Source organism: Pelmatolapia mariae, linkage group LG16_19, assembly GCF_036321145.2.
Source record: "Pelmatolapia mariae isolate MD_Pm_ZW linkage group LG16_19, Pm_UMD_F_2, whole genome shotgun sequence".
In the NCBI taxonomy this organism is placed as follows: Eukaryota; Metazoa; Chordata; class Actinopteri; order Cichliformes; family Cichlidae; genus Pelmatolapia; species Pelmatolapia mariae.
This window is the reverse complement of record NC_086241.1, coordinates 46,178,664-46,205,928: the sequence shown is the minus strand read 5'-3', so window position 1 is coordinate 46,205,928 and position 27,265 is coordinate 46,178,664. Positions and strand designations below refer to the sequence as shown.

General features: G+C 38.7%; 2 protein-coding genes and 1 long non-coding RNA gene across 10 annotated transcripts in view; 1 reads left to right on the top strand and 2 right to left on the bottom strand.

Moving 5' to 3' along the window:
- Nucleotides 1-312: 312 nt before the first annotated feature.
- rpia (ribose 5-phosphate isomerase A (ribose 5-phosphate epimerase)) lies at nucleotides 313-8,232 on the bottom strand. 4 transcript variants are annotated; one of them, XM_063499897.1, is made up of 10 exons: nucleotides 8,142-8,232; nucleotides 7,973-8,045; nucleotides 6,941-7,001; nucleotides 6,664-6,719; nucleotides 6,485-6,544; nucleotides 6,205-6,269; nucleotides 6,056-6,124; nucleotides 3,945-4,086; nucleotides 2,536-2,635; nucleotides 313-2,441 (listed from the first exon to the last, which is right to left on the bottom strand). In XM_063499897.1, exons 1-10 carry the CDS (start codon nucleotides 8,153-8,155, stop codon nucleotides 2,344-2,346), a joined length of 738 nt encoding a protein of 245 aa, XP_063355967.1. In that variant the 5' UTR covers nucleotides 8,156-8,232; the 3' UTR covers nucleotides 313-2,343. The 4 variants fall into 4 exon arrangements, with proteins under 4 accessions (XP_063355967.1, XP_063355966.1, XP_063355969.1 ...); XM_063499896.1 differs by having other exon boundaries at nucleotides 7,973-8,225; XM_063499899.1 differs by lacking the exons at nucleotides 6,664-6,719; nucleotides 6,941-7,001.
- Nucleotides 8,233-11,713: 3,481 nt separating this feature from the next.
- On the top strand, nucleotides 11,714-13,670 carry LOC134645792 (uncharacterized). Of its 2 annotated transcripts, XR_010096585.1 has the most exons (4): nucleotides 11,714-11,852; nucleotides 12,640-12,740; nucleotides 13,022-13,104; nucleotides 13,338-13,670. It is a non-coding gene; the product is annotated as an uncharacterized LOC134645792 (long non-coding RNA). The 2 variants fall into 2 exon arrangements; XR_010096584.1 differs by lacking the exon at nucleotides 11,714-11,852 and having other exon boundaries at nucleotides 11,859-12,740.
- A 2,466-nt stretch (nucleotides 13,671-16,136) lies between these two features.
- The window catches only part of slc4a11 (solute carrier family 4 member 11), a 103,955-nt gene continuing 92,826 nt past the window's right edge, over nucleotides 16,137-27,265 (bottom strand). For all 4 annotated transcript variants that reach the window (XM_063498168.2, XM_063498171.1, XM_063498169.1 and 1 more), the window contains exons 17-21: nucleotides 25,124-25,289; nucleotides 23,225-23,398; nucleotides 21,191-21,386; nucleotides 19,916-20,085; nucleotides 16,137-18,980 (exon numbers count right to left, since the gene is read on the bottom strand). In XM_063498168.2, the coding sequence (XP_063354238.1) occupies nucleotides 18,914-18,980; nucleotides 19,916-20,085; nucleotides 21,191-21,386; nucleotides 23,225-23,398; nucleotides 25,124-25,289 (773 nt within the window). In that variant the 3' untranslated portion in view covers nucleotides 16,137-18,913. The remainder of the gene's footprint in view (nucleotides 18,981-19,915; nucleotides 20,086-21,190; nucleotides 21,387-23,224; nucleotides 23,399-25,123; nucleotides 25,290-27,265) is intronic.

The following is a 27,265-nucleotide window of genomic DNA, read 5'->3' as shown; positions in this document are numbered from 1 at the left end:
CATCCTCATCCCTCTTTCATGCTCTGTTGTCCCTACCCTTGCATGTTATAGGATTTCTGCTGCTATACAATTTTAACATATTTTAACATGGTTTTTATATTTCATCATGCTTAACCAACTGTAATGAAATTGTGTTCCTTGTATACCTGTTGTACAGTGACTGACAAGGTCAAAGTCAAATAATGTTCAGAAATCACACTTATTGGTACTGATATAATATTTTAACTGTTATTCAATTTGTTATTTTGTTAATAGCTTTAAATAAAGGGAAATAAGTGGCAACAAGTATGCTCACACTAAATCACAAAAAATAAAACAAGACATTGAGTTATAATTTTGGTCCTGTATTGGTTGACAAAGAAATTAGAACCTTTGCAGCAAAAATAATAATCACAGTCAACTGGTAAAGAAAAGAATGGGAAAAAGAAATGCCATGCTGGTGCAAAAATATTCCAAACACATTCCCAGATTGCTTAACCTTTCATCTCCAGGCCACTTGAATTTGATTTATGAGACTGGAATAACATTAGAATAGGATCCGAGTGTGTGCACTTCACAGTGGCTTTTAAACATATTTGCCAACTGACTGCATTTGCATGACTTGATCTTGAATTTCCAGAGTCTCTCAGAGTTTTACATTAAAACAAACAAACACACAAAAACACATTCACAAAAATGAAACCACAGTGTAAGGCATAGTTAGTCTAAAGTCGAAGAAACGGCTGAATTTGAAAACCATAAGAACAACATGTGATGGCTGATGCAGGCAGAGACAGTAACTTGGCCACAAAATGACATAAGGGATCATTTCTTCAAGGGACAGACTCCATGTTATAAACTGAACTACGAAGATATACAGTTTCACCAACACTGACAACGCTTTTGTCTTAAACTAATATATTTTAAAGGCATTCAACTATGAAAATGTATTAAACTTTTGCTATTTGAATCATAAAGAACATTCTATTACTTTGGTATTACAAGACACATAAAATGTACTCATGGTTCTAGTGAAACTTACATAATCTACAGCACACCAAAGTTAAATAGCATGGCTGTCTACTATCATTACCTACTTCAAGTTATGTTAGTGGGATGAGGCGCTCAGTGTCCAGATGACTCGTGTAAAGGACACGTAACAGTCATGCAGGTGACATACAGGCACAAAAAGAACAGAGACAAAGGAAGGAGATGTGTACGTGCATTCGTTTTGTTTTTTTCCTGGACAAACAGTGAGGCTGAGGACTTTAACCTTCAATGATTAGTCTAACTTTACAGGAACAGTTGTGGAACCTCAGAGGAAACCACATATATTTCCCAATCCGTCTTCATTCAGGACAGGAAACCAGATAGCTGCTTCCTACCAACCAGTGAAATGAACACTTACACCTGCAGCTCTGCTAAAGCAACTTTACAGTGTTGTGACACAGTGGACTCGAAATGCAGAGATTTTATACCCGTTATACACCTCAACAAGGATGGACTCTAGTCTGTAATCTGTAACCTGCAGTCATGGAAATACATCAACATAGTGTCACAATATTGATGTATTTACAGTGATACAATACACCGATATAGTGTCACTGAAAGGTACAGGGTAACAGCTTGTGTTGTTTTGTCATGTTAGGCTTCTTCAACAAGGAAACTTACATTACACACCACCTTTATATTGTGCATCTTTGTAACACATTACCAGAGGCTTCATAGCTGCACTAGATCATTTTATGCCTCTTGCTGCTTAAATTGGGATATTCATTAGTAGTTCTTGCCGTCCCTCCAAAAGCAGGGAGACTAGTGCTGACCGATTACAGGTTTTTTTGGTTTTGTCGGCCTAGCAGATGTTTTGACATATAATTATGATTTTTTTTTTTTTTTTTTTTTTTTTTTTTTTTAAATGTGCCTTTAAAAATGTCTTCTTTTTTAAAAATCTCAAGGCACTCCTTAATCTGGCTGTGCAGCACTGTAGTGGTTCACCTTAATACTTGAGAACCACAACTCTGCAAACACTCGGTCAAACCCGCTAACTGCAGAAGAGCCAAAATTCCCAGTGTGACCGGGAAGCCAAACTGGGGAACATTACAGGCTAAGAAAGAAGATGCGACGCACTTGATTTTACTCATCAGGCACTTTAAAACTCTGAAGCACCACCAGCAGGATGAGAAAACCAAGTGATCCTCAGATTTAGATCCTAGTGAGATGTGTGAAAACTGCCTTGCTTTGCAGGAGGTGCAGCTCAACCCAAACAGTACGGCACCTGGAGGAAATCAAGACTATGGCACTTGTGGGAGCGGTGAGGTCATTCGGAAAGAGGAGCAGAGAGAGATGGTGCAGATTGTGGAAAACTCAGTTGACCGGAGGATCCCGAACCTGCACACTTCCGTCCTCCATGCCAAAGTAGGCCCTTTCAGCCATCCCTACGAAGAGCCCGGTCTCTACCACACCTGTAAGCACACAGAGACAGGCTGAGCACTCTGAACACTGATGGATGGACCAATATACTTACAGCAACAATGAGACATGCCCCAAGCTCCTCACCTGGGACCATCTTGATTGCAGTGTTCACTTCCTTCCAGTTCTGAGCATGCTCAAACTTCCAGTCCAGGATGAAGTTGCTATTATCAGTGACCACGGGACCCTGAAAGCCACAAATACATAACCCAGTCACTCCACGAGCCCTTCACGGAGTGAAGCAGCAGAGTACGGGAACACACGCAAAGCGTGTTATCTCGGGTGCTGGAAATATAATTATTCTCCTTAGCAGTTTACAAAACGCTCGAGCGTGGTCTGCCACATGTAATTATTAAGTGATCGCGCACGATTATAAAGGAAGTTTTAATTAAATAACAGCATGTCTGTTTGTCAAGGATCTGTGAGTAAACAAACTGTCCCACTCATTAGTACTCAAAACAGTTTCCAGGCTCAACAGTATAAAAAAAAAAAAAAAAAAAAGGAGAAAAAAAAAAAAAAAAAAAAGCGCAATGAAAACATTAAGAGCTGGAATAATAAACAGAGGCTCCCTTCTCTCGCTGGATGTTGTTCATTTGAAAGAACCGAGTAGGAGGCAAATCATTAAAGTCTGCAGAGTGTTAATGAGGCAGTTACGGCGCCTGTGTAGGCGGCTTTGCCCTCCGCTTTCAGTGTAAACTTTCCTCAGTTTCACACAGTTGTCACAAGCCTCTAATGAAGCCGACTCACGAGGCCACGCAGTTAGTTAATTGCACTGGATTGACACTACAGGCACTGCAGCCAATGAGCATGTGAGCAGTCTTCACTAGGTCTTCCTCAAAGTTACTCAAAAACCGTTTAACCATGTGCTCCTCGCTTCACCAAGTTCAGTAAATGACATATAGAAAATGTAAAGTCACGGTTATTGTTTGTGGGTTCAACTCCTCCCTGTGAAGCCCAGTGTAATGCTTCACTGTCACTGATGAGACAGTATCACCATCCATCATCACATCCTTCAATTTGGACACATTTAAAGATAAAAATACTAGTAGGATAAGTGAAATGAGATGATCAGATGGTAAAATCACCTTTTACACTGAGGCCAGCTACACAGGCAACATCAGGCTGATATACACGGCGGCATTTTTGATTCTGTTTTATGGGAAGGGTTAAAATGTTGCTGATAAAAGTAGAAAATGGGGATCAGTGACTGCGGTGTAGCACCTATGGAAGTCTGGTCGGGACAAACAACAGGCACAAGTCCCCAAAAGCAAACAAAGGTTATTAACCAATATGCTGCCACTGAAATGTCTCTTTTATACACAGCCTATGGCTAAATTTAAACTTAAATTCTTTTTAACTGTTGATTAATGCTAAAAGTTCAATGGTAAGTTTAAGATCCACCGAATGAAAATCCAGGAGGAAAACCAAAGCAAAGCTGTGAGCAATGAAACGAGGTGCAGCTGAGATGTCACAGATGTTAGAGTCAGTCCACTTACTGCTTTGCTGACAGCCATTCTTAAGTTAGCCTCGCCTCCAAAACGCTTGGCTATTGTTCTGGAGACGGGAACATGCGCCATGGGGACAACCTCAATGGGAACTCCTTTCTTCCACTGTTGGCCCAGAGCTTTGGAGTCCTTCCTAGAGTTGTAGAGAAAGGGAACGAATCAAATCTGGACGAATGACCCTCACATAGATCAATCTAAAACCAGTTTTTATTTTAGTAAAAGAAAATTAATACAAATATTTAATACTTAAAGTGTCTTATTTAGTACCCGATGTGGCTGTGATAGCTGATGTGGCAGCAGCAAGTGTCAGTTTACTTAGAATGAAAGGACACATTTCCATCACTGGTTCAAAGCTGTGATTGCTGTGGTAAAACTGGTGCTGTCTTGGAATTACAAGCAATCGTACACGGTAACGCTACAAACACACTTTCCTGTCATACTGAACCGTCTGCCAAAACATAACGATTAATGACACCTCAACAGATCTCTGAATTCTACGATATTTTAATAAACAGTAGGATTACATGGTTCCTGAGGTCAAAGTCACCAGGATTTAAACTTGTCCCATGTTGGGTAAGAATTTGAAAATCTTACATCTCCTCATTCAAGTTAAATTTGCAAACATGGGTTTCCACACCACTCACCCGCCTGGCAGGGTGGCCAGACCCCATCACCCTAAAAAGCCCAAGTGTGCACCTTTAATTATACCCAGATAGTCAAGTTCTTCATATTAATAATTTTTCATGTCCTGTACATCCTAAAGGTCAGGTCAGGTTTATATGGTGGATGTTTGGAATCATGCACAGGTTAAGTCCAGTGCAGTTCATTTTTTCTGTTGTAACAGAGTAATTTAATCAACCCTGGTTAAAAAAAAAAAAAAAAAAAAAAAAAGTACACTGCTGAGCAATGTTCCCTCTAATTTTTCATGTGTCTGAGCGAACACACAAACTCCCTGAGCGATCCCTTGGACCACTGTGAGCAACAGCAGACGTGTGCACTGTGGTCAGGCCAGCATCGAATCCATCCAAGTTACATGTTTTATTAAAATAATCAAATTACAGCATTTACATTTATGTTAGACTACTTTTAATTAACTGCTTTATCCCACTTACAATGAAAAAAAAAAAAAAAAAAAAATCTTGTTCATGACCTGTGTATAGCATGTTAACACTATTGGAAGTAAAAATAACTTGAACTCCAAGTTTGAAAACACAACTTTCTTTTTTTAAAAAAAAAAAAATAAAGCTCTGACTTGTATTATGAGTATGAGTCTGTGGTCTGGGAGAGAGTCCTGTAACTCTCTGTCTGCAAAATACGATATATAAGGACATGGCACATAAGGACGCTGTCATAGCCTGTCAGCGACGATGATTAGTTGCGTATATACGAATGTGAATCGCATTATTAGCTGGACTATGGGATAAGGTGGCATCGTTCTAATCCCATACGGGAGCAGCCAGTTGCTTACTGACTAACACTGCAAAACAGAATTGTTAAAGTATTAATTTTAATTTCAATTAAAGTTAGATTTTTTTTTTTGTGCGCAACGCAGATTTTCTGTGCGCAGAGACCGTGCCAGCAGTGCGCAATTGCGCACGCGCGCAGCTTAGAGGGAACATTGCTGCTGAGCTACCCGCTTTCATTTCCTTATATTTTGCTAGGAAAATGGAAACATAGAACATTCAAAACAGCATGTCAACACAGCCTTAACTCTTAGGAAAGATAGGCCATGTTTAAAAGCTCAATGGTTATCACTTGGATGGTACAAACGTCATCAGAGATTCAGCTAAAGAAACAGGAATAAAGTGTCTAAAGATACCATTTAAAATAGATTCTTTGCCAAGTTGCCTGTTATGTGTAGAGAACTCTGGTTCATCTCATAAGCAAATATATAAAATATGAATCGCTAAAGTTTGACCATGTTTCCTAGTTATAGTTGTCTAATATATAAAGCTATTACAGTCTTTACATGTGCTTAGAAACAAGCAACAACTCCAGTGAACACATGGAAATCTGTGTTCTGCTACTTCAATACGTAACACTACACCTCTGAATGACCACACTTTCTTTAACATCTCACATTTAGGTTCACCGATACACACCTGTAATCGGCAATTACAACAAAATGTTTAGCGCAGCCGGCTACAATCTTCTCCTGAGTCAGGCAGCCACTGGTGAAGAAGAAGAAGAGGATGAATGAGAGAAATCAGGACAGATGCTGCTTACAATCAGACATCTGTACTGTACTCACCCTCCACCTTTTATCAGCGTGAGGTCTTTGTCCACTTCATCTGCTCCATCAATTGCCACGTCCAGCTGCAAAAGCAAAGGTGGAGATTTTTTATGCAAGCAGACCACTGAGCACAAAAGAAACTCCTGAACCATTCCCTAAATGTAGAAAATGCTATAGTCAGCTCTCCCAATCATGTTTTATTTATTTGGTTGGGTTTTGCCCCTTTTTTTATTGATACTAAGCAGAGATAGACAGGAAATCAGGGCTTTCAGATTGATTTCCAATGAGCTCATCATACCTCGGGGTGCCTGTCCAGATCTGACAGAGTGAGGCCATGCTGCAGAATCAGCTGACGAGCCTGTGGGACAAAAAACAGAAGAAAAGCGCAGAGGAAAGAAAAACACACAGTTTTAAGTAAAGGGAAATGATGTTTCAAAGCCATATTGCTCCACACTGTTGTGAAATATGCAAACCAACCTGGAAGGAGGTGGGAACACAAACAATATTGAGTTTCTCCTGACGCACTCTCTCAGCTAGAAGAGAGAGGGATAAAACGCAAGGGCCATTAGTGCTTCTATTTTATGAATTCTAATAAAGACCCAAATGGTGCTGCATTTAGGAATTTGCTTGTGTTGTTAAGACAGAAAAAACTGTGCTCTGTGTCACAACTGGAGCAGAGCTTCAAATCTTCCTGTAGAGCTCAAAGTTGGTGTATTATCTTGTGACGTACAGTCAAAGGTTAGGTTTCCCTCACCTAATCTATCCACAGCGTAGACGATAGTTGACCCGCTCCCCACACCAACAACCTGATTATTCTAGAAAAACAAAAACAAAGTTAAACAAATGCAGTGAGGCTAAATATCCTGAGGATGTGTGGAGAAAAACAAACACCACCAAAAGATGCATAAGAGTTTAATTTCCTGCAGTCATAATAACAATGATCATATCATGAATCTACTTTGTTAGGAATGCTGAGTGTTTAATTCATGTATTGGCATACTAAAAATGACTAAAACACAAGATACCAAGATTTTAGGTTTCAGCAGGTAGAAAGCTCTCTCCTGTCTCATCTAAGCCTCTCCCACGAGAAGAGCCTGGACACGTGCATGTGCTTCAGACCTGCTGGTTTGGGCTCTTCTGTTCAAGTCTTTTATTCAACCCAACGTGCAGACAGCTCACTTCTTAAGCAGACTTGTTTGCTCTATATTGCTCAGCAGCGTTTTGCTTCATGAAATTGATTTTCTAAACCCTGAACACAGAGGCGAGGGGAGGTGCAGGAGTGTACATACAAATCGTAATTGCACAACAGTAAATGGTTATTATGGACCCCCCTCATCATCATCAGTTTGGCCCAAATGGATACCGTCGAGACTTTAATGTGACATTTGGTGAGCGGTCATAATGTGGTTAGTTCATTTAGAAATGTACGCATGGGGCAGTCACCTTTACAGTTCTAAGACTTATGCCGTGTTAAATCAGCAGTGTACGGCTCTGTCAAATACAGCGACCGCTTAGATAGCGGCTTACTATATGTTGTAACATGTAACATGCACTGCTTAATGCTAAGCAAAGTTAGCTAGCTATCACAGCTAATTCGCTTCCAAACCGTGCAAGTTAAATAACGGTAACAAATCACTAAGCTGGTCTTCTAGCTGTATATTTAGCCAACTCTGCTAGCACGCTGTTATCTAAACACGCAGATAAGACTATATACTGCTGTTTCCAAATCCTGTTTATAGTAAGCGACAAACTAGCAGAGAGTGAACGGTAACAGAACCTGCTGTACCTGAATGTGGTTATCCACGGCGGCGTAAGCAGCTAGCTTCTTCGCCTCCTCTGCCATGTTAGCTGCAGACTGACTGAAAAGACACACGTGCTTATAGTTATTGGGAACCACCAGCCTCCGGGATGCTAGACACACAAATCCAGCTGCGTGCTTCTTGAAGGAGACCCACCCCTGAAGTGTCATGACCCGGCCCACAAGACACGGAAACAGACAGGTCCACCGAAGACAGCGCCGCGGACAGCTTTCCCCTCAAACAACATAGATCTGCATTATATGTCATAAACCCCGCCTCCACCATGTTAGTGGATAAAAGACAAATTTCTCCTCGAACTTTTGTTTTCCAAAGATTCTTTCTTTGATAATCAATAGTTCTCATCATTTATATTCAAGGGGTCTCCTTTCCCATAAGTTTGATTCTAATTACTACTATAATGCTTTTAAATTGGGGTGCAACGTCATCATACCAGCTTTGACTGGCAGCTGCAGTCACGATGAAACTTGTGTATCTCTTTTTGGGAAAGGCAGATAGAGCAGGCAGATTAAGTTAAAATTTATGTTTCATTTTCCCACTGATGATTTTTTTTTAAGCACCGACTCTGTATATTATTTTTATTTATTTATTTTTTTGACAGAGTTTGTTTCAAATATTCAGGTTAAAAAACAATCTGAATTCATGTTAATGATCCCAAGGTTACATGTGCAGTACTCAGGCAGCAGCTTTAACATTGCTGTATGTCGGTGACCACAATGCAGGAGCAGACTGAACCAGGACTGCAAACCTGCTCCATCTTCTCATCTCTGGAGATTTCCATTTACAAAGCACCAACAACTCAAAGGTAAATATTATATTGGAAAATCTGTTCATATATGTTGTTTATATAGTATGTATGGTATATAAGGCTTTGTCCTGTTTTTAAATAGACAGCTCATATGTCAGCAGAACTTTTCCATTTTTCCATTAATAGAAAAATGATCAACATTATTCATTTCCTGAAAACTGATAGTGAGCAGTTATTCATTTAACAGTATTTATTTTGTAAGACACAATATTTTTTATTATATACAAGGACCAATGCATTTTCATTTAAAAATCACAGTACATGTTCATTTAAAAGACAATCCAATGACAATCAGAAAATAAAAAGAGACAGAAATACAAGTTAAAATTTTGAATTTGTTTTATTGATTTGGAAAATTTTCTCAAATTGCTGAGCAATTTGATTTAAATAGGGCCCAATAACAAAAGCTGATTGAAAGAGCTTTATATTATAAAGACCCTACAATGCAAGAGAGAAAACCCCAACAATCTGATGATCCCCTATGAGCAAGCACTTGGCAACAGTGGGCAGGAAAAACCCCCTTTTAACCCTGGAGAACCCATGGGGTCAAATTTGACCCCATGGTTTCCCTAGAAAACCATTGGGGTCGGATCTGACCCCATGGGTTCTCCAGGGTTAATGGGAGGAAACCTGCGGCAGAACCAGGCTCAGGCGGGCGGCCATCTGCCGAGACCGGTTGGGGGATTTTAATCCAGTTATAATCAAATTTCTCTCTTGCGACAACATTTTTGATGTTATGTATTTAGGTATTCATCTGCAAGGAAAAAGATGACTGTTTTTCCTTCAAGATGAATACTAAGTTGATGTTAAAAACCACCACTTCAAGTTGTGCGTCTAAATGGCTTGGTGATGGCTTTGGCCAACGCAGTGAAAAACCTGACTATGCCATTTGGCTTCTTTTTTGCATCTGACAGATGTTCAGTCAAGCTATGTGTAATGGTTTTTACAGCCATGGATTTCTGTGACTCCAGAGCAACCTGAACATCTTCGACACTCCCAAAGAAATTGCGCAAGTCTTTAAGAATGTACTTTTCCAGATTCTTTAGGTTTTGTGGAGTTATAGTGAGTTTTTTATCCCTGAGTTCGCCCCATACTTCTTCCAAAAGCCAGGTGTGGATCTTCTGTGTGCATACACAAGTGCACTTCATCTTTAATTTTTTAGCTATTCGGCTAAAAAGTTTATGAAGGACTATTTTAATGTAAGCTTTATGTACAGGATCATCTAGTACAAACGGCTCAGGTTTTGGTTGGGACGTTACAACTGGAATTCTTTCCGTTGTCTGTGGTTGTGTCTGTGGTTGTGTCTGTGGTTGTGTCTGTGGTTGTGTCTGTGGTTCTGTTGTTGTTTGAGTCCCAAGGATTGCTAGCATTACACCATGACTGTGGCTCTCAGCTTGGGTGGATAACCACCATCTCATGAGTGCCAAGAAAACTTTCACTTGTAGGTTTACATGTGCTGTTCTGAAACAATCAGGTAAAGTTTCAGGTGCCATGCCCTCTACAGCATATTTATTGAGCATGTCTGTGAGGGCCTGGGTGAACTCCAGAGATTTGCCGATCGAAATTTGTTTAAATAGTTCAAGCTCATTTGAACTACGATCTTTTACAGTCTGAAGCAGTAAGTCGACATCATTAACAAGCTCCTCCACCGATCCACTGCTTTCAACTTTCTCCTTTCTCTGGAATTTAGCCCTGGTGTTTTTGGCAATGCGAAGAATTGTCGCTTTTGCAAATTGCTTCGCAAAGAATGTTTTGAGCTTACCTGCGTTGTTTTGTAGCGACTGCTTACATTTCTCTGCAAATGATGCGGAAGTGATAACTTCACCACGCTGTACAGAACATTGAATCTTTGCCTCAACTAAGAACGTGAGCTGTTTTGCAAGTAGCTCAATCTCTTCATTTGTTCGTGATTGCCCCTTGTTATAATGAGGAGGGACAGTTTCATGCAAAATTGGAAAAAAATTATCAGCAGCATTTTTGATGTGAAATTCCACAGTTTTCAGAAATTCACTATCTAAGCTGTCCTGGGAGCCCATCGCGGGACTTTTATATCCTTGATCCAGATATTCTTTTGAAACACTTGGACTATCTAACATTTTAGTGTCCTCCTCTGAATCACTGAAGCTACTGGTATCAGTGCTCGTGCGGAAATAATTCATCTTGGAGATTAAAGCTCTAATCATTCTCCCAGCAAAATGGATCATTTTGTTCAGCCGTTTTGGAGGAACGATGTGCTCGTGTTCTCCAAAACTTGTTTTGCTGTCTGAAGACTGTGCAGATTTAATACTTTGCACAACCTCCTTAGCAAGCAGTTGTTGTAACTTTTCAGTACTTGCCTTGTCACCCTGAGGAACCGTTTCCAAAGCTTCAGCAAAAGCCTGTGGAACTATGGTACTTATTTTGCTCAAAACACCATCTTCTGATATTTCAGTGTTGGCATTCTGAGCCATCATTTCAAAGTGTTTCAAACCTATTTCAGTTATATGTACAATGAGCTCTCCTAGAAGACTCTTAGTGGCAATGTCCAAGTCTCCTGATCTAATGGTATGCCACTGCACAGCCGTCAAATTTTCAAAGAAAGATTTGATCACAGGATAAAGATGTGCTGCTGTGATTTCCTCAATGTTCTCAGTATTTAAGTATTTGTCTTCCATTTTTTATATTTTTTGTGGGATGGGTTAAATGATAATTTGCTATGTTTTGAGTTGAACGCGTCTAAAATGCACCTTCCACTGTGAAAGCATGTAAAAAGTAAGCTCCACGTTTGCTTGGAGCTTACAGCAGAACTGTTTATTTAAGGGTTTTGGAGCTGGCGACGTCAAAGGAAAGTTCAAAGGTTCAAAGGCAAGCCTACGACGTCACAGGAAAATTACTGTTCCATCGGCCCCGCCCCCAGCGACTGCTTAGCAAAAGTTACTATGTACCCTCCGGATTTGTTGTTGACATCGCGAAAAAAGTTCCAAGCGACAGAAAAGCGGATTATTTGAAAGTTTTTCAGTTCAACTAACTAATTAACTTTACCTGCGGGGCGCGCGATAACGGTGAGAGCAGCTAATGCGTCAGCCTTCAGTCTGCTGCTGAAAAACTCGTTTTAACGGCGTTAGTAACGGAGGCTTCCTCAGCACCTCCTCCTTTTAAACGCCTTTCAGCGTTTTCATTACATGAAAGTAGATCACGTTAAACCTAAAGTGTTCTTGTATAGTGTCAGTGTGGTCTGTTGTTCATTAATGTAAGTCATGGAATTTAAATTGTGTCGACTGGACTCAGTTTTCAACTCATGCAAGTTTAGATAATAAACAGCGTCTATTTTTCAAAGTCACGCTATTCAAAAATTGGACAACTTCAGGATCAACTTTGAAGTTATCTGGATAAGTCAAAAATGCTGTTTCATAGGCCTCTATACTGTGAAGAAAGGCTTTGAGCTTATGTGGGTAACTTCAGGGTTGACCCTGGGTTTTACTTTACAATCATTGTACATTTTCTATACACACGAAGAAACAGTGATATTTCTATATGATTCTTTAATGTCATTTCACTGTACTTACGGAGAGAACTTTGTACCCACACTGAGGCTACTACTGGCTACCCTCACATATTCAGTTTTTTCACCAAATACATCGTCTAGTAAACGACTTCATTGTGTATGCCAAATTTTGCTAGTTTTGGTCATGAGTTATTTAAAAATGAATTTGTTCTGTCACGCACAAAGAAATTACTTGATCAACAACTTATAAACAAAGTAACCTTGAGAGCTTAAGTACAACCTGATATCAGATTGCACGCCTAACTTGACCTTTCATACAACTCATAACTTGGACGACGCGACAGCTCCCCAAAAATGAAGCCAAAACGTTTCTATCGCCCCCTGGTGTCTGGCTGCAGTATAGGTCATAAATCCCACCTCCTCCATGTTAGCGGATGGGACTGGGGTAAGACTAAAATAAAAATTTCTCCAAAGATTCTTTCTTTAACTATCAATAGTTCTCATCATTTATATTCAAGGGGTCTCCTTTCCTATAAGTTTGATTCTTTGACTGGCAGCTGCAGTCACAGTGAAACTTGTGTATCTCTGTTTGGGAATGGCAGATAGAGCAGGCAGATTAAGTTAAAATTTATGTTTAATTTTCCCACTAATTTTTCAGTACTCAATAGTTTTTCAGTTCTCAGGCAGCAGCTTTAACATTGCTGTATGTCGGTGACCACAATGCAGGAGCAGACTGAACCAGGACTGCAAACCTGCTCCATCTTCTCATCTCTGGAGATTTCCATTTACAAAGCACCAACAACTCAAAGGTAAATATTATATTGGAAAATCTGTTTATATATGTTGTTTATATAGTATGTATGGTATATAAGGCTTTGTCCTTTTTTTTTAATAAGCAGCTCATATGTCAGTAGAACTGTAGAACTGAAAGAAAGTAAGAGTAGAACTCTGTGAGGACCAAGAAGGATCAGCTTCATTTCAGATTTGAGAGATAAACTTTATATTTCAGTTTGTGATGATTCTGTTCTCTTCGTGATTACAGGAGCTCCCCTCAGATTCAGACCTCAGCACCACCCAGTGAAAGCAGACAGATCATCCAACATGTTCACGTTAACTCCAAAATTAACTAATGAAAACAGTACAAAGGTTAAAGTACCACATGTGCTGTCAGTGAAAGCTGCAGTTGTTTTATTGATAAAGTTAAAGACAAAAAGTCAAAAGGATTAATCACCCCTGTAACTGTGTCACTATATATCAGCAGTTTGGTGTTTCAGAAAGCTGCTGATCTGAGACCTGCAGAGGTTCTGTTTTAAACACTGAATGCACTCAGCCACATGAAGAGCACATGAGATTTTCTCTGACACAATTAAATAAAACCTGATGAAGGTTAACTAAAAACTGGTGATCTGGAATTCTTTCACTGTTTTTTTTTTTTTTTTTTGCCAATAGTGTGTTATTTACCACAAAGTAATTCAGAGTCATTCATACCAGTGACCAGAGAGGATAATATATTTTTTAATATATAACTTTCTACAGGACTAAATATAATATCTTTATGTAAAAGTCCGCTGAGGATTATCCAAGTATTTATAACATTACACAAACCAAAGGTCTCTTCTGGAGTGGGCCTACAGTGGAGTTCTGAAGATTTCCCTGTAAGGGAGCTGGTGGTGAAGATCATGAGGTCCTCCTTGATCCCTGCGATGAACTTCAGTCTTTCTGATGTTTCTGAAATGATGCCTCTCTCAGTGCGTCAACAGAACATCTGGATTTCTCAGGAAAAACCCAGGAAACCCAGCTTGGTCCTGATGGTCTCCCTCACCAGTTTCTCCCATGGTGGGTGTAGCTGGTAATAATTATGTGGACTCTATTATTAAATGAAAAGAACAAATGTTAAAATCTCAAAGGACAGCATTACATTTTTGATATTAACTGTAACTCTGGGTCTCTGTGGAGTGTGCAGCTGATGTCATCTGTTTAAAAACTAAGGAATCATTCAAAAATACAGACTATTAGAGTAACAGGTGTATACCAGCGCTAACTTGCGAGCAGCCTCTAACACAGTGCGAATGCTAGCGGATAATTTAGGAAAAAACGAATTAACAGGGTGATTTTAGATGTTGTAGAACTATAAAATGATAAGCTGGGTGTCTTTTTCATAATAGGGACATGGTTTTATTTATTCGTCTTAATTGAACGAGTCGTCAGTCGCGGTAAACCCCATCAGCAGATAAACTGGAGGCCAGGCTTGCTTTTTTTTTTTTTCAATGTTTTTTTTTCTCCATCTTTATTTCAGGAACAGGAACAACAAATACAATACATGGAGGAAACAATGTACTGCAAAATTATAATACAATGGAAGAGTGTGTCAAATTAAACATGTAAGATACATATCAAAATTAAAAGGGGAAAGAAGAAAAAAAAAGCGAGAGATACAGTGACATTGGATAATTAAACAAGGGCAACATATTACAAATATTTACGGTTTTTAAAGCTTTTTTGCTGTGAGAGGAACAAATTGTATTCACATAGAGTTCAATTTCTTTCCTAAAAGTGAAAAAGTGTGGTTTCTTGCTTGAGAACTTACATTTATGGATGTGGGATTTGGCGAGGAGTAAAATCAGATTAATAATGAAGCAGCCAGGCTACGTAATTAGTGTAAGGGAAGGTGTTCGCGGTCACGTCCAGCGGGCGTGTGGGTGGGAGCGTGACGCAGTCGCTCCACCTCAAGTCACTCCTGCGCAGACTCCGGCTCCAAAAGCGCAATATGGCAGCTTCCACAAGGGGAATATTTTGGCTTCATTTTTGTACCATGGGAGAAAGTGCTGTCGCGTCGTCCATCGTTTATACAGTCAGAGCTCCGCACCATGCAGCCCAGAGCGGCAGAGGGACTTAACTGATTAAACGCGACTCTGTCCGCGTGCCTTTAATAACCCCACAGAGCTGATCACCTGCACTGCCAGGTTTCTTATGACTTGGAGATCTGCGGTCATCTGCGCAGGTGCACTGCAGCAGAGACGATGTTATAATTTTTTTCTGCCTATACATCAGTTCGAGATATACAAATATTTATTAAAAACACGTAATTACTCATCCAGTAATTATGGAACCAATACACACAGGATCCCCTTTCAGTGAAGTTGGGAATATAAAAACTGTCCTGAAGGCGGCGCTGTAAATACATCTACTGGTTAAAGAGCGGTTGAAGGGTTTTATCCCCATGCGAGGATGAATGTCAGTAACATTGATAATAGCGTTTACACTGAGGTTTGTTTCAATGGAAGGCTGATACTTAAAGCATCAACAATGCCTATTAATTCCCCACAGAGCAGGAAATTTATAGGTGAAATAACAGCTAACTTAATATTTTTGGAAACGTGTTAACATACATAAAAATCTCTGTAATATATATATATATAGGAGTGGGTTTTTATTTTTATTAAAACAAAAGACGGTGACAAAAAAATGAGAAACATAAGTAGAAATAGATGCATGTTTGCAGTATGGAGCTGTATTTCACACACGGTCCTGCAGCTGCATTACTTGCACTACCCAGAAGTTATTTTGAGTTGATTACCTTCTTACTTCCACAGCAGATTAGCATACTGAAAATACACTGCATTCTTTATGTAACCATGTGGCACATAATGTCTTGACCTTTTGTAATATCCTCTAAATGAACAAGGCTGCTGAGGGGAACGTTTTGTCCTGGTAGTGGCCGTAGATAAATGGTCAAGGTGGTCAATAACATTAGAAGGAACCTTTGTCTAAAGGGCACTAATATAAATATCAAACATTACGACAATCTGATCACCAATTCACAGTGAGCACAAGCACACACTTATTTACATCACTACTACTTTTTATTTGGCAAACAGCTTGAGATAATCTCTCTTTTTCAGTGTAGAGTGTGTATATATATATATATATATACATACACACACACTATAGTAAACCAACACATTCTGTTTTGATAACCATTTTTTCTCATTTTACATCTTACAGCTTACAAATATAGCTGATCTTTTTGACAAAATTACAGATTCTGTTTGACACCTAAATTAGTATGCTATATAAAAATCCACACATCATACATTCATGATTAGAAAAAGTAGGCTATATGAAATCAGAAAAGAGGGGGGGTTAACCTAAACAAAACATCACAGTACGCAATTTCAAACAAATCCATTTAGGAGGAAGGGGAAGTCAAGGTTTCACAAACGGAGTAGTATCTTTCATCCCAAATCCAATATCAAGTCCTCTGAGAGAAGTTTGCTGCTATTCCAAAATGATCAGTACAGTGAGGATATCAAGGAACAACAACAGTACTGTCACATAAGAAGAAGAATCAGTAAATCTCAGTCCAAAGTTAGAAACTAATACCTTGCGTTGGATTATAATGGATAGTTAATAAAAACTAAACTTTGCATTGCAAACTGTACATATTCCTTCATACCTCACAATCTCATCCTGCTTTCACCAGTGCTGTCTTAAGGCTTAGTCCAAGGATTATGCAAATGCTTGCAGGCTTTTATGCCTTGCTATCTCAGCATGAGACATCCATCTGCTTAAATTGGACATCTTTCTCACATCTGTAAGACAAAGTTGAACAGAAGTGTGGGAGCTGCCATTTGGATATTGGGAAAGCAACAAAACCATAATAAAAATCTGCCACTGTGGATGCCTCTTTGACAGGCAAATATATGTATATATATATTTATTTATTTATTTTTTCCTCTTGATGTGTAACGTAATCAAATCAGCGCAGAGCAGCGTTTGTACCATGAGGATGGACTGAAAAGGTGCTGTTGTAAAAATACAGCTGGCCTGTCATTGCTTCAGTGATGGGTCCGCCTTTGCTGGTTCACCCCAATATCACCGGTGAAGTTCTGCTTTATACACAGTATTGCTAAATATTGAGCATTGCATTCGTTTTAATGAGAAGTTACTGTTTGACTTGCTACTTTTTTTTCTCATGTAGGATACATGTCCATTGGCATCACATTGTATTAAAAACCCAGGTGACATGCTTTAAGCAAACCAGTGCTTAGAATCTTTTTTTTTCTTTTTGAGCTGTAGATAACAAGATTAATCTCTCCAGACACCTGGATTATTACATGACAACATCTGCAAGCACTGATCTAATCATAACATCTAAATAGAAAACAAGACTGGGTTATTCTAAAACTCATTTTTGAACACTTGATCACAGGAAAAAAAATGCATTTTGTTCAGTCCAAAGCTCTCAGATGCTTTGTTTTGTTTTTTTTAACCTGACTTTACTAGCAATGCACCAGAACTGTGACATGGAACTGGAAGGGACTTTGATATGTAAACTGTGGGAGAGTTATATGTGAGACACACTCGGAATACAACATTTGGTATCTGTGGGATGAAAAAGAGCAAAAAGAGAAGTACAGGTCAGGGTAAACACACAAAATGATCATTCTCCACTTGAAAGACAAACGGTCATCATGATAAATAAATAATCCTAGATTTGAACAATAATAAGTTTTATATACTGCCATAATATATTCTAATATATTCATAATTTCATAAAGACTTTACTATATGATTTGGTTTGTGCTGTCTTTCTAAATAATTACACATAATATATACCCGTGGAATGTATTTTTAAAAATTCATCTGAGCACTTAAATTCCACCTTAAAAATTCGGTTTTCTAAGACCCGGCAGAAAGCTAGATGATGGCACACACACGCACACACAGACACACACGCACACACACCTTAATGAATACTAACGTTTTTGGAATGACTTAGAATCAAAACATGAAGGACGCACGTGTCCTACATAGATAAAAGGGAGGATCACAGCTAAAAGGTGTAGGAATGTGAAGGTTTTAACACTGCACAATGATTAAGGTAAAGATTTTCTTTACAGTGGCCTAAACACAGTATTACTGCCATGTAAGTGGCCCATGGAAAAGATTTTCAATACTTAACACAGTGTACAGATGGCAAACCTCCCTGTATGGCAGTGTAAAAACACAATGTGAGTGCAAAGTGTCAAAAATAGATAATGTTCATACTGACATTACACCTTTCTAATTAATACGCAATTTCCACTGGCAGCAGTTTTATTACTTGAGCAGTATTAGTGAATACTTGAAGCAGTTGCCCACAGGTTAAAACACAGATGTACACACTGCAGTAGGATATTGTAAAGTGTTACCATAGAAAAGTAAAAGGTGTGAATGGAGAAGATGGAGGTATATGGCACTGAACAATCTGACAGGGTCAAACAGAAGTGAAACAGGGAGTTCTGGACGGTCCTGTTTTATGTTTCATTTTTTTCTCCTTCCTTTTTTTCGGTAGAATTTCCCCTTCAGAGAGATGCTGTCCGTTTAATGTTTGGAAAATATTTCCCACGACTCTCGTCCCTCTTCACATGACTTGCCACTTTTCCAGTGTTTCACCTAAAAGAATGTTCTTATCGGATACAAAAATCAAAACAGTCGATATATATTTCCTTTTTGCTTTCCATACAGTTTTGCATTGAAAAATATGTTTTTGTTAATTTTCTTTCTTTTTTTTTGTTTTTTTTTGTTTAAATTCCAGATGTCTTTATGTGGATCCAGAGCTTATTCCATCTGTAGCTACATGTGTTGGGCATCCATTATGTCCAAGTATTTGGCCTCAATGATATGAGGGAGCACGTTGTTCCTAAACACAGAGCAGAGATAATTCATGTCAGTTGGTGCTTGTTAGAGCAGAAAGAAAACATAAGAAGAAAATAAACCCCAAAGCCTTTACAGTGTCTGATTTTACCAGATAAAACTGACCGCCTTCTTATCAGTGCTACCAGTGATCAAGAGCGCATTTCTACAGTGGCTAATTTACGAGCCCCCAAACTTTAAAAGATGCACTTTATGGTTTCAGGAAATTATTATTTTATACACATTTACCTTCACGGTGATTAAATGTCAACATTTGCACTATAAAATCAAACTGAAAAAAGAACGACTGAGAATTTTCCCTCAAAATTTTTAACTCATTAATGTAACCTGATTTGTAGTACAATCCAGATGGAAAAACATAGTTGGAGAAAACCAAAACAAACAAGTGAAAAGGGGAATATTGAATTAGCTCGCACCCAGTAACCCGAAGCACAACTTTGCTGAATAATAATAAATAAATAATATAATAAATAATTGAAACTTTATTTTTTAAATTCAGGTATTTCCGGTAGGCTTGTATGCTGTGCTTTAGTTCTGCATCTGATCATTATGGTAAAAGCCTCCATACAGTGTGTTTCAAAGTTTTATCAATCTGATCAATATTTGGGTATCGTTTAGTCAGACGTTGCAGTTTTTTTCCATTCCACATTAAATGTTAAAGTTTAAAAACAGAATAAAGATAATCCATCATCTTGTCTATTTTATTCCCCATAATAGTGCTTTTTAGAGTGATATGAGGATTTTTGAAAGAAAAAAAGACAGCAGAAACCAGACTTCACTGTAATTTAAAGCTTTTTTCATCTAGAGGGCAGATTTAGGTCAGACACAGCTCTTGTTATTACCCGTGTGGTGCTGAATGTCACCCTGGTTTTAAAGCACTCGAGAAAACAATTTTACGGGACAAAGTGGTCACAGTCGTACCTGATTGGGATTAGGAGGATCATGACCAGAGGGAAGATCATTTTCATGTACGGTATCGGGTACATGCCAAACGTACACAGCACCAGCAGCTGCATCATCTGCAGGAAGGTGAAGTAGTGGATCTTCCTCTGGGGCACTTTGCGGATGTAGTGGGTAGGTGGGTAAGACGTCTGCAGGAGGTGAGAGGATCAAGACAGATTAAAAAAACAATCTCCCCTATGGCTCTTCTTCTTCACTGTCCTCAGGTCTCCTGCAAACTTAAAGGAATGACTAAGGGAAGTGGGCAACCCACACGCATTTAAGAAGTGCACTCTGGATTTTAAATCACGACGAACATTTAGCATTCATTCCTACAATGTACAATAACTGTATTTATAGTATCTCCTGTGTGACTGTATACCACAATAACATTGATTGTTGGTAGGACATGCAGTCCCAGTCGAGCTGCAGCAAAAACAAATTTAGCTCCACCAACTGATCTGGTGTCAGGTACTAATCTTATAACAAACAAAGAGCAAATAAATAAAAAAAAAATGACAGGACAAATCTGCATCTTCTAAAGCTTGGTTGGTACCTGTACACTGAGGACAGAAAATGTATTTATGTGAAGAAGAAAACAGACAAAGATCAGGATTTCATACGAAGCAAAAAAAAAAATGTGGTCATTAAATTGAACAATGTTTATATGAGATTTTTTAAGGTTTGGTTTTACTTTTATTTAATTAATACATTTATTTTATTTTCAGTTTAACCTTTGCACAATTATATATGTACATGATCATAACAGCTTCTACAACACTAAGATTTACACTTATGCAGGCTTTCTAGACAGCGAAACCTGTAAATTTTGAGTCATTTCCTCATATCGTCATTAGGAGGCGCCAGTGTGTGACATTACCAAGCGTAGGGAAAAATGGCAAGCCTTGCTTTACATCTTTACTGAGAGAGAAGGAAGGTTAAATCGGACACACAGGATAAAACACTCAAGACAAACAATCAGCATTCTCTTTTAGTATTGTTATGTGTTTGATACACTATACTAGAATAAAAATGTTAATTTATCAGCTTATCTGTCTTAATTCACTAAACACTACCCACCTCGTACTGTGAATATACGAGCACAAAAATTATATTTGCAAATACCATTTCACTCGTGTCTGGTCCTCCAGCACCGGGCACACAGTCAACCGTTTGATCTGCAGAGCCCTGCTATCGACATATGGACACGGACACACACATTTATTCAACTGTTACTTCCGCCACACACTTTCTGACCTGCTCCTTCAGAAGGAGAGCCATTCGGTCGCACATCTGGTTTCCGTCGATGGAGGTGAGGGCGATGTAGAGGAAGAGGCCATAGAGGACAGGTTTGGGTATCCACTGCAGCGGGAGAGGCAACAGCAACACTGATATGCCAATGAAGATGTTGGCAGCCAGAGACGTCAGACGGGTCTCCTTAACCTGGACGATACTGAGGAGACGCACACAATAACATACAAATGAATGGTTACTGGAAAGCCCACAATTGATTCATACAATGCAACAGACAATGCATTTTCTGGGATTTTGTTATCAGTATTGCAGCATATTTTTTCATTTGAAAAATCAGGAATTTTCCAGACCCACTTCCCAGAGTTTAAGGGGCCTGAGCAGTGGGGAAAAGACATGCTATATTTTTTTTTCCAATATCTCATTATCAGATCCTGTTATTTTCAAAACCACAAAAAGGATGAAGATTTCTGCTATTACTGATAACTCTCTTCTTACAGATTAAAAATATTAACCACTCTTTAGAACAATAAAATAACAAAAATGATCAGCACTTATGAATCACCTGTGTGATAATAAGAACATCTCTTCATCCGCATCATGAACAAACACAAGTTTAAATTAATAAAATACAAATAAGCTTTTTGCCAGAGTATAGCTGATTTAAACATCTGCAGAGTTGTTTGGAAAAAGTAAGGAAAGCCCTAGGCTAATGACATCTACAAAAGCTAATTGAAGTCAGGCACCAGCAATCCTGCACTCCAATTAATGGAACATGATTGGAGGTGTCGGCTAGACTTAAAAAACATGTGAGCATTTTGAATTTGCTATTTAAAAATGCATCTGCTTTGCAAAGTGAAATATCACAAAGATTACTTTTGATTTGTATAAATCTGGAAAAGCTTGAAAGTATTTAGTATTAATCAGTCTACAATTAGACAAACCATGTCTACTGTTCCTGGAAATGACTCTCCAATCAGATGATCTCTGTTCATAATTCTGACGTTCATGTGTCACAGTTCACGGCTGCACTGACCATGGGATGTTCATAGCAGGACACCGCAGAAGAGCAGAAAAAAAAAATCATGCACACCCGTCAATGAGCAACACGATGCTCTGGGAAAAAGTTTAGTGGCCTGATGAAGGCTGAACTGTTTTTGGAGAAGAACCTGCACAATTATATATGTTTTTTGAAGTTGAAAATGGACCTCACCATCATTTTAAGGAAACAATCAATTTCCCAACATTTCAGGTTGACTGTCCAAATGATGATGAAATCCCTTTTTATTGGAGTTGTTAATTCAGACTCTAGACACTGATGTTGAAAAAAGGTTGTTATACATTTTCTTTCCGCTGCATGCAACATGAGGGATTGCATCTGTGACCTTGGAATGACCTCATTTGGACTCTCAACCTGTGGAGCTGAAACCTCACATTTTTTTCGTTGTGTAATTTTTATTTATTTTACCTTGTGTTTATCTTATTCTTGAGTCTTTTTAATTTAATGTCACCTGTTCAGGACTAGTAAGTACCTCCTAATAAAGATGCAATAAAAATACTTTATGTAGTACACCTTCAAAAACACTGGAAATAACAACTGTTCATAAACAGTCAGTGATACTAATATTCAAAATTTCCTAGGAAATTTCCAGACATATACACACTTTCAAAATTCCTGAAATGGCACACTTTTCTCCAGCTTATATCTCTAATTAAATCTTCAGATCTTATATAAGACTGTCCCCCCTAGTCTCCATTAATCATACTCAACTACTTTCTTAATCCCGAATATATGCAAACTGTAATTTTGCACATATCTGTGTGGCCAGATTGATGAACATAATCCTCTCATCTATTAAAAACTCCCTCACCTCTTCCACCCCGAGGGAAAATCTTTAGTTACATAGTAATCACGCAATCAGGGAAGAACAGGATACAGTAGCTCGGATACAACTCAAAATTACAGTCGCCACACGCTCTGAAGACGAGCTTTAATTAAGAATCTGATTAGCACTGGAAGTGAGAGGGTGGGTAACTCACGTCTCGTAGAGGTGCCCCCCCTCAACGCGCTGCTCCACAAAAGCCAGCTGGCGCACATGGAGGGTGGAGTGGGGGAAGGCGGCATGCATCCAGGGCAACCCCAGCACTGACATTAGGATGTTAATGAGCCCAGAGAGCATTAGGTCCCAGTGATATGCAGTACCCTTCAGCAATCTGAGGAGCAACGCAACCCTTACAGTCAACAGCATAATGCAGCACAAAAACAGGTTAAAGCTGCCTCTAAAACCATAAAGGGACAAATTACATACAAATGTAAGAAAGTAACAGAGTACATTTACCATAAGTTCTATAAATAGGTTTAAAGGCACGCACAAGAAAACTGCCATACACAAATTTTTAGAAGTAAGTCCACGTGACAGTAGTCTGCCTGTACACTCTACAACTACTAGTACACTTTTGCTAAAACCAAAAAGGGCATCTTTCTCCTAAGGTCAGTGATGGCCTTCGACAAACCTCACTCATGTTTCACTAACTTTTTCCCATTAAACATAAAAGAAAAAATCCTGTACATTTTTGTGGATTCGTTCTCTTTCCTTTTTTTACAGAATGAAAAGCACAAACAATATGTCACTGATGATGACATCATAAGCCGAGCATGACATTACAGTAATGTTATACAAAAACAAAGCTGCGACCTTTTTGATGCCACCGAACTTTTTTTTTTTTTTTGCCCCTGTTAGTGAGGGATCACTGCAATGCATCATCTCTGAGGTGGTATGAGGGGGACTCTGTGTGTGTGTGTGTCTGTGTGTGTTTCTTTTGGTAGCCTAAAACTGTAAATATGCTGCCTGAAGGCAGACAGCAGCAGTTTTGTAAAGAAATATGAACACACTGATCACTAGTCGTGCCTCCCGCTCTGTGCCCTTGCATATGACATTGGCACCGCTGCATACTGTAAATTACAGTGCACAGGAAACTTTAGGTCATCAAGCATAAATCTAAGTGAAAGAGGATTTTATTGGTGAACAAGCCTTTAGCTTTATTTTCATTTATATCCACTCAACAACCATATATATAACTTTGTAAGTCGGGATCATGCTGAGAGCATGTAAATTCTTTATTCATTTTCAAAATGTCGTCATATTTTTTAAACTAACACGACTGATGCAATCAAATATCTGTGCGGGTGGGGGAAAAAGTTCAAATGCTTCAAAAAAGACGTAAAGCAAATATAGGAATGGACCGAATAAAATAATACAAAGAACAAAGCTGCAGCAGGAATAGCTTCAGCTGTTTGGGACTCTTTTATTAATGACATATGAAGGAAAACATGAGGTATAAACAAAGTGAATTCTGTTTACCACTCTTTTTCATCTCACAATGAGTCCCATTTTTAGATATCTTTAATTTTTTTCTGAATTTTGAGGACTAGTGGATATCTGCCCTCTGGGGAATTCTTCCATATTTGGAGCAGACATTTAGAGCCAATTAATCTCTGTCCAACAAATGTACAAGCTAATGCCAGAAATTCCATCATTATATGTTTTCACTGTAGGGCTGCTAGATGGTTGATGGCTCTAAACTGGCCCATCCAATGCAAATTTAGAAGAACTGGGTAAAAGCTCACATTGTGTTTTGGCTCTGAGGCTTCTTCAGAGCTCTCTGACTGTGACAATTTGACTCAGATGTCAAATTTCTGGCTCAGTTCTTCCACCCTCCCCAACAGACTGGAAAATATCCGGTTGAAGCAAATTCCAAAGTGGAGGAGTGGATCTCTAAAAGTCTGACAGCATTCTGAATGGTCACAGGAAGTGTGCTAAGCAAATACTAGAATCAACTCAAGTTTCGCCTTGGTGTTGTTAAGCTATTTTCAGTGAAGAGAGTTTTGCAATCATATCTCTTAGATGTCCAACGTCTGCTCAGCATATAAGGATTTACCTGTTTTCTGGTGCGTTCGTCAGTGAAACGACAATGTTCTGATCGATGAAGATAAGGAGGGCCAGGAGAAAGCCGAGTCCCATGGCGCTGACAACGTTCATGGGCGACAGCCGCTCAAATGGTGCCACGTTGAAGATGGGCCGGTTATGAACTTTAAACACTGGAACTGTTTCAAAGAAAACAAAACAAAAAAATAACAACCACGAGTTTAACTTTATATTACAAAATGATGCCTTAAACCTCCATCATAACTCATATTTAACTTTAGCCTGTGACGTGAGAAACATCTGCTTCCAACAAGATTCTTGTATGTGTGAATGTACTGAAATTCATTAAGCATATTCTCAAGAAAAGAGCTGTGTAAAATTCATTAGCATTACTCCTATCTCATCACATTCAATCATTACAAACACGACTGTCTCTTAAACTCTTGTAATGACTCATGTTTTTTTCACACCAATAATCATAAGAGAGGCTGGATTTTTTTTCAAATGCTGAACATCTTATTTGGCACACTCTCCTGTCAAAGGCGGTTGAATTAAGTGCAGTTGGTTAAATTTAGGAAGGAATGACAATACAATAATGGCTCTATTATCTTATGACTTATTGTCTCTGGAGGTAAAGCACTTATATTTAAATTCATTTGAGGGTTTGGCACTGATCTCTTTGTTTCTATGTCGACCTCTAGAGAACAGCTGCTGCCTTGGCAACAATGAATGGGGACACAAAATGATGCTAAACAATAGAGGATAAAAATTGAAAATCTCCAATGTGTTTTGGCCTGCGCCTTGATTGGGGAACATAAAAAGACAATAAAGGCGTTAAATAAGAGGGGCCTCGCAGTTAGAAAACATGTTTTGGAAATAAAAAGGTTATAAGTTTGGGCCCTTCAGCAGTTTAGGATATCTTCAAATTCCTTAAATGGAGCTCAAACAATACCACAGTATGTCACAAAGTAAGAGCTTGAGCAATCACTTTGTTTACACTTTTGCTCCAACAATTTTATTTCATAATTGTGTAAAAATGTTAAATGTCTATCCCTGACAAACAAGACACTCAAAAAAGCTCTCAAGAGTAAATTATTAAAATATATATTTATAGATGTATTCAAGAAACTATTTAATGTTTCAGTTATCTTTTATTAAAATGCTGTGACAGACTATAGAGATAAATATAGTTTTCACGGACCTTCATAGGAATTAAGAGGATAAGTAGTAGCATGGTGCTGCAAATCACATGCACTTGATTATTGATCATCCGCATGTGCGAGCTCCTCTCTAAAAGCACAAGTTTCGACAGTTTGCAGGTCTGGAGTATTCATGTGTTTGTTAACACAATGCAACAATCCTCCCATGAGTGGACGTTCCAGCAAATTCACCCCAAGGTCAGACTGCAAGACTGCAGAGATACTATTAAAACCAAAGAGCTACACTGCAGACTCTTCAGGGCTCCATTAGCCATGTTAAATATTAAAGTTAATGACAGTACAATTAGAAAAAAGAATGAAACCTCTTATTTTTAAAAAGAGCATGGTAGCACAGCTTAAGAATAATGCACAGCACCTGTTTTGGCAAAAACCACAACGTATCAGGACAAATACCTCCTACCAACTTTCTAGTATGGTGACAGAGTGCTGATGATTTGGGCTTGTTTTGCAGTCACTAGACCTGGGCAGTTTACAGTTACTGAGTCAACCATGAACTCTGTAGTGGACTGTATCCTTATGTTAAATATAAGGCTGTCTGTCTGCCGGATAAAACTTGGCCAAACAGTCTCTTTGGACAGGATGGTCATCTCAACAATACCAGCAAATCTACAACAGAATGGGTGAAAAAGAAAAGAATCATAGTATTTTAATGGTCCCTGACACAACCTGACTGAAACGCTATAGTGAGACTTGACGAGAGCTACCTACAAACCTCAATGAAGTGAAACAGCCCTATAAAGAAGACTGAGCCAAAATTTCTCCACAACAGCGCGAGAGACTGACAAAGTCAAAGTAAACAATTACTTCAAGTTATTGCTGTTGAAGGTGGTTCTAAAAGCCAGTGAATCATGGGGTGTACTTAGTTTTTCACAGAATTGCATAGAGTCCTGTGAACATTCACTTTATCACGATTATGTAGTAATTTGAAATGGAAT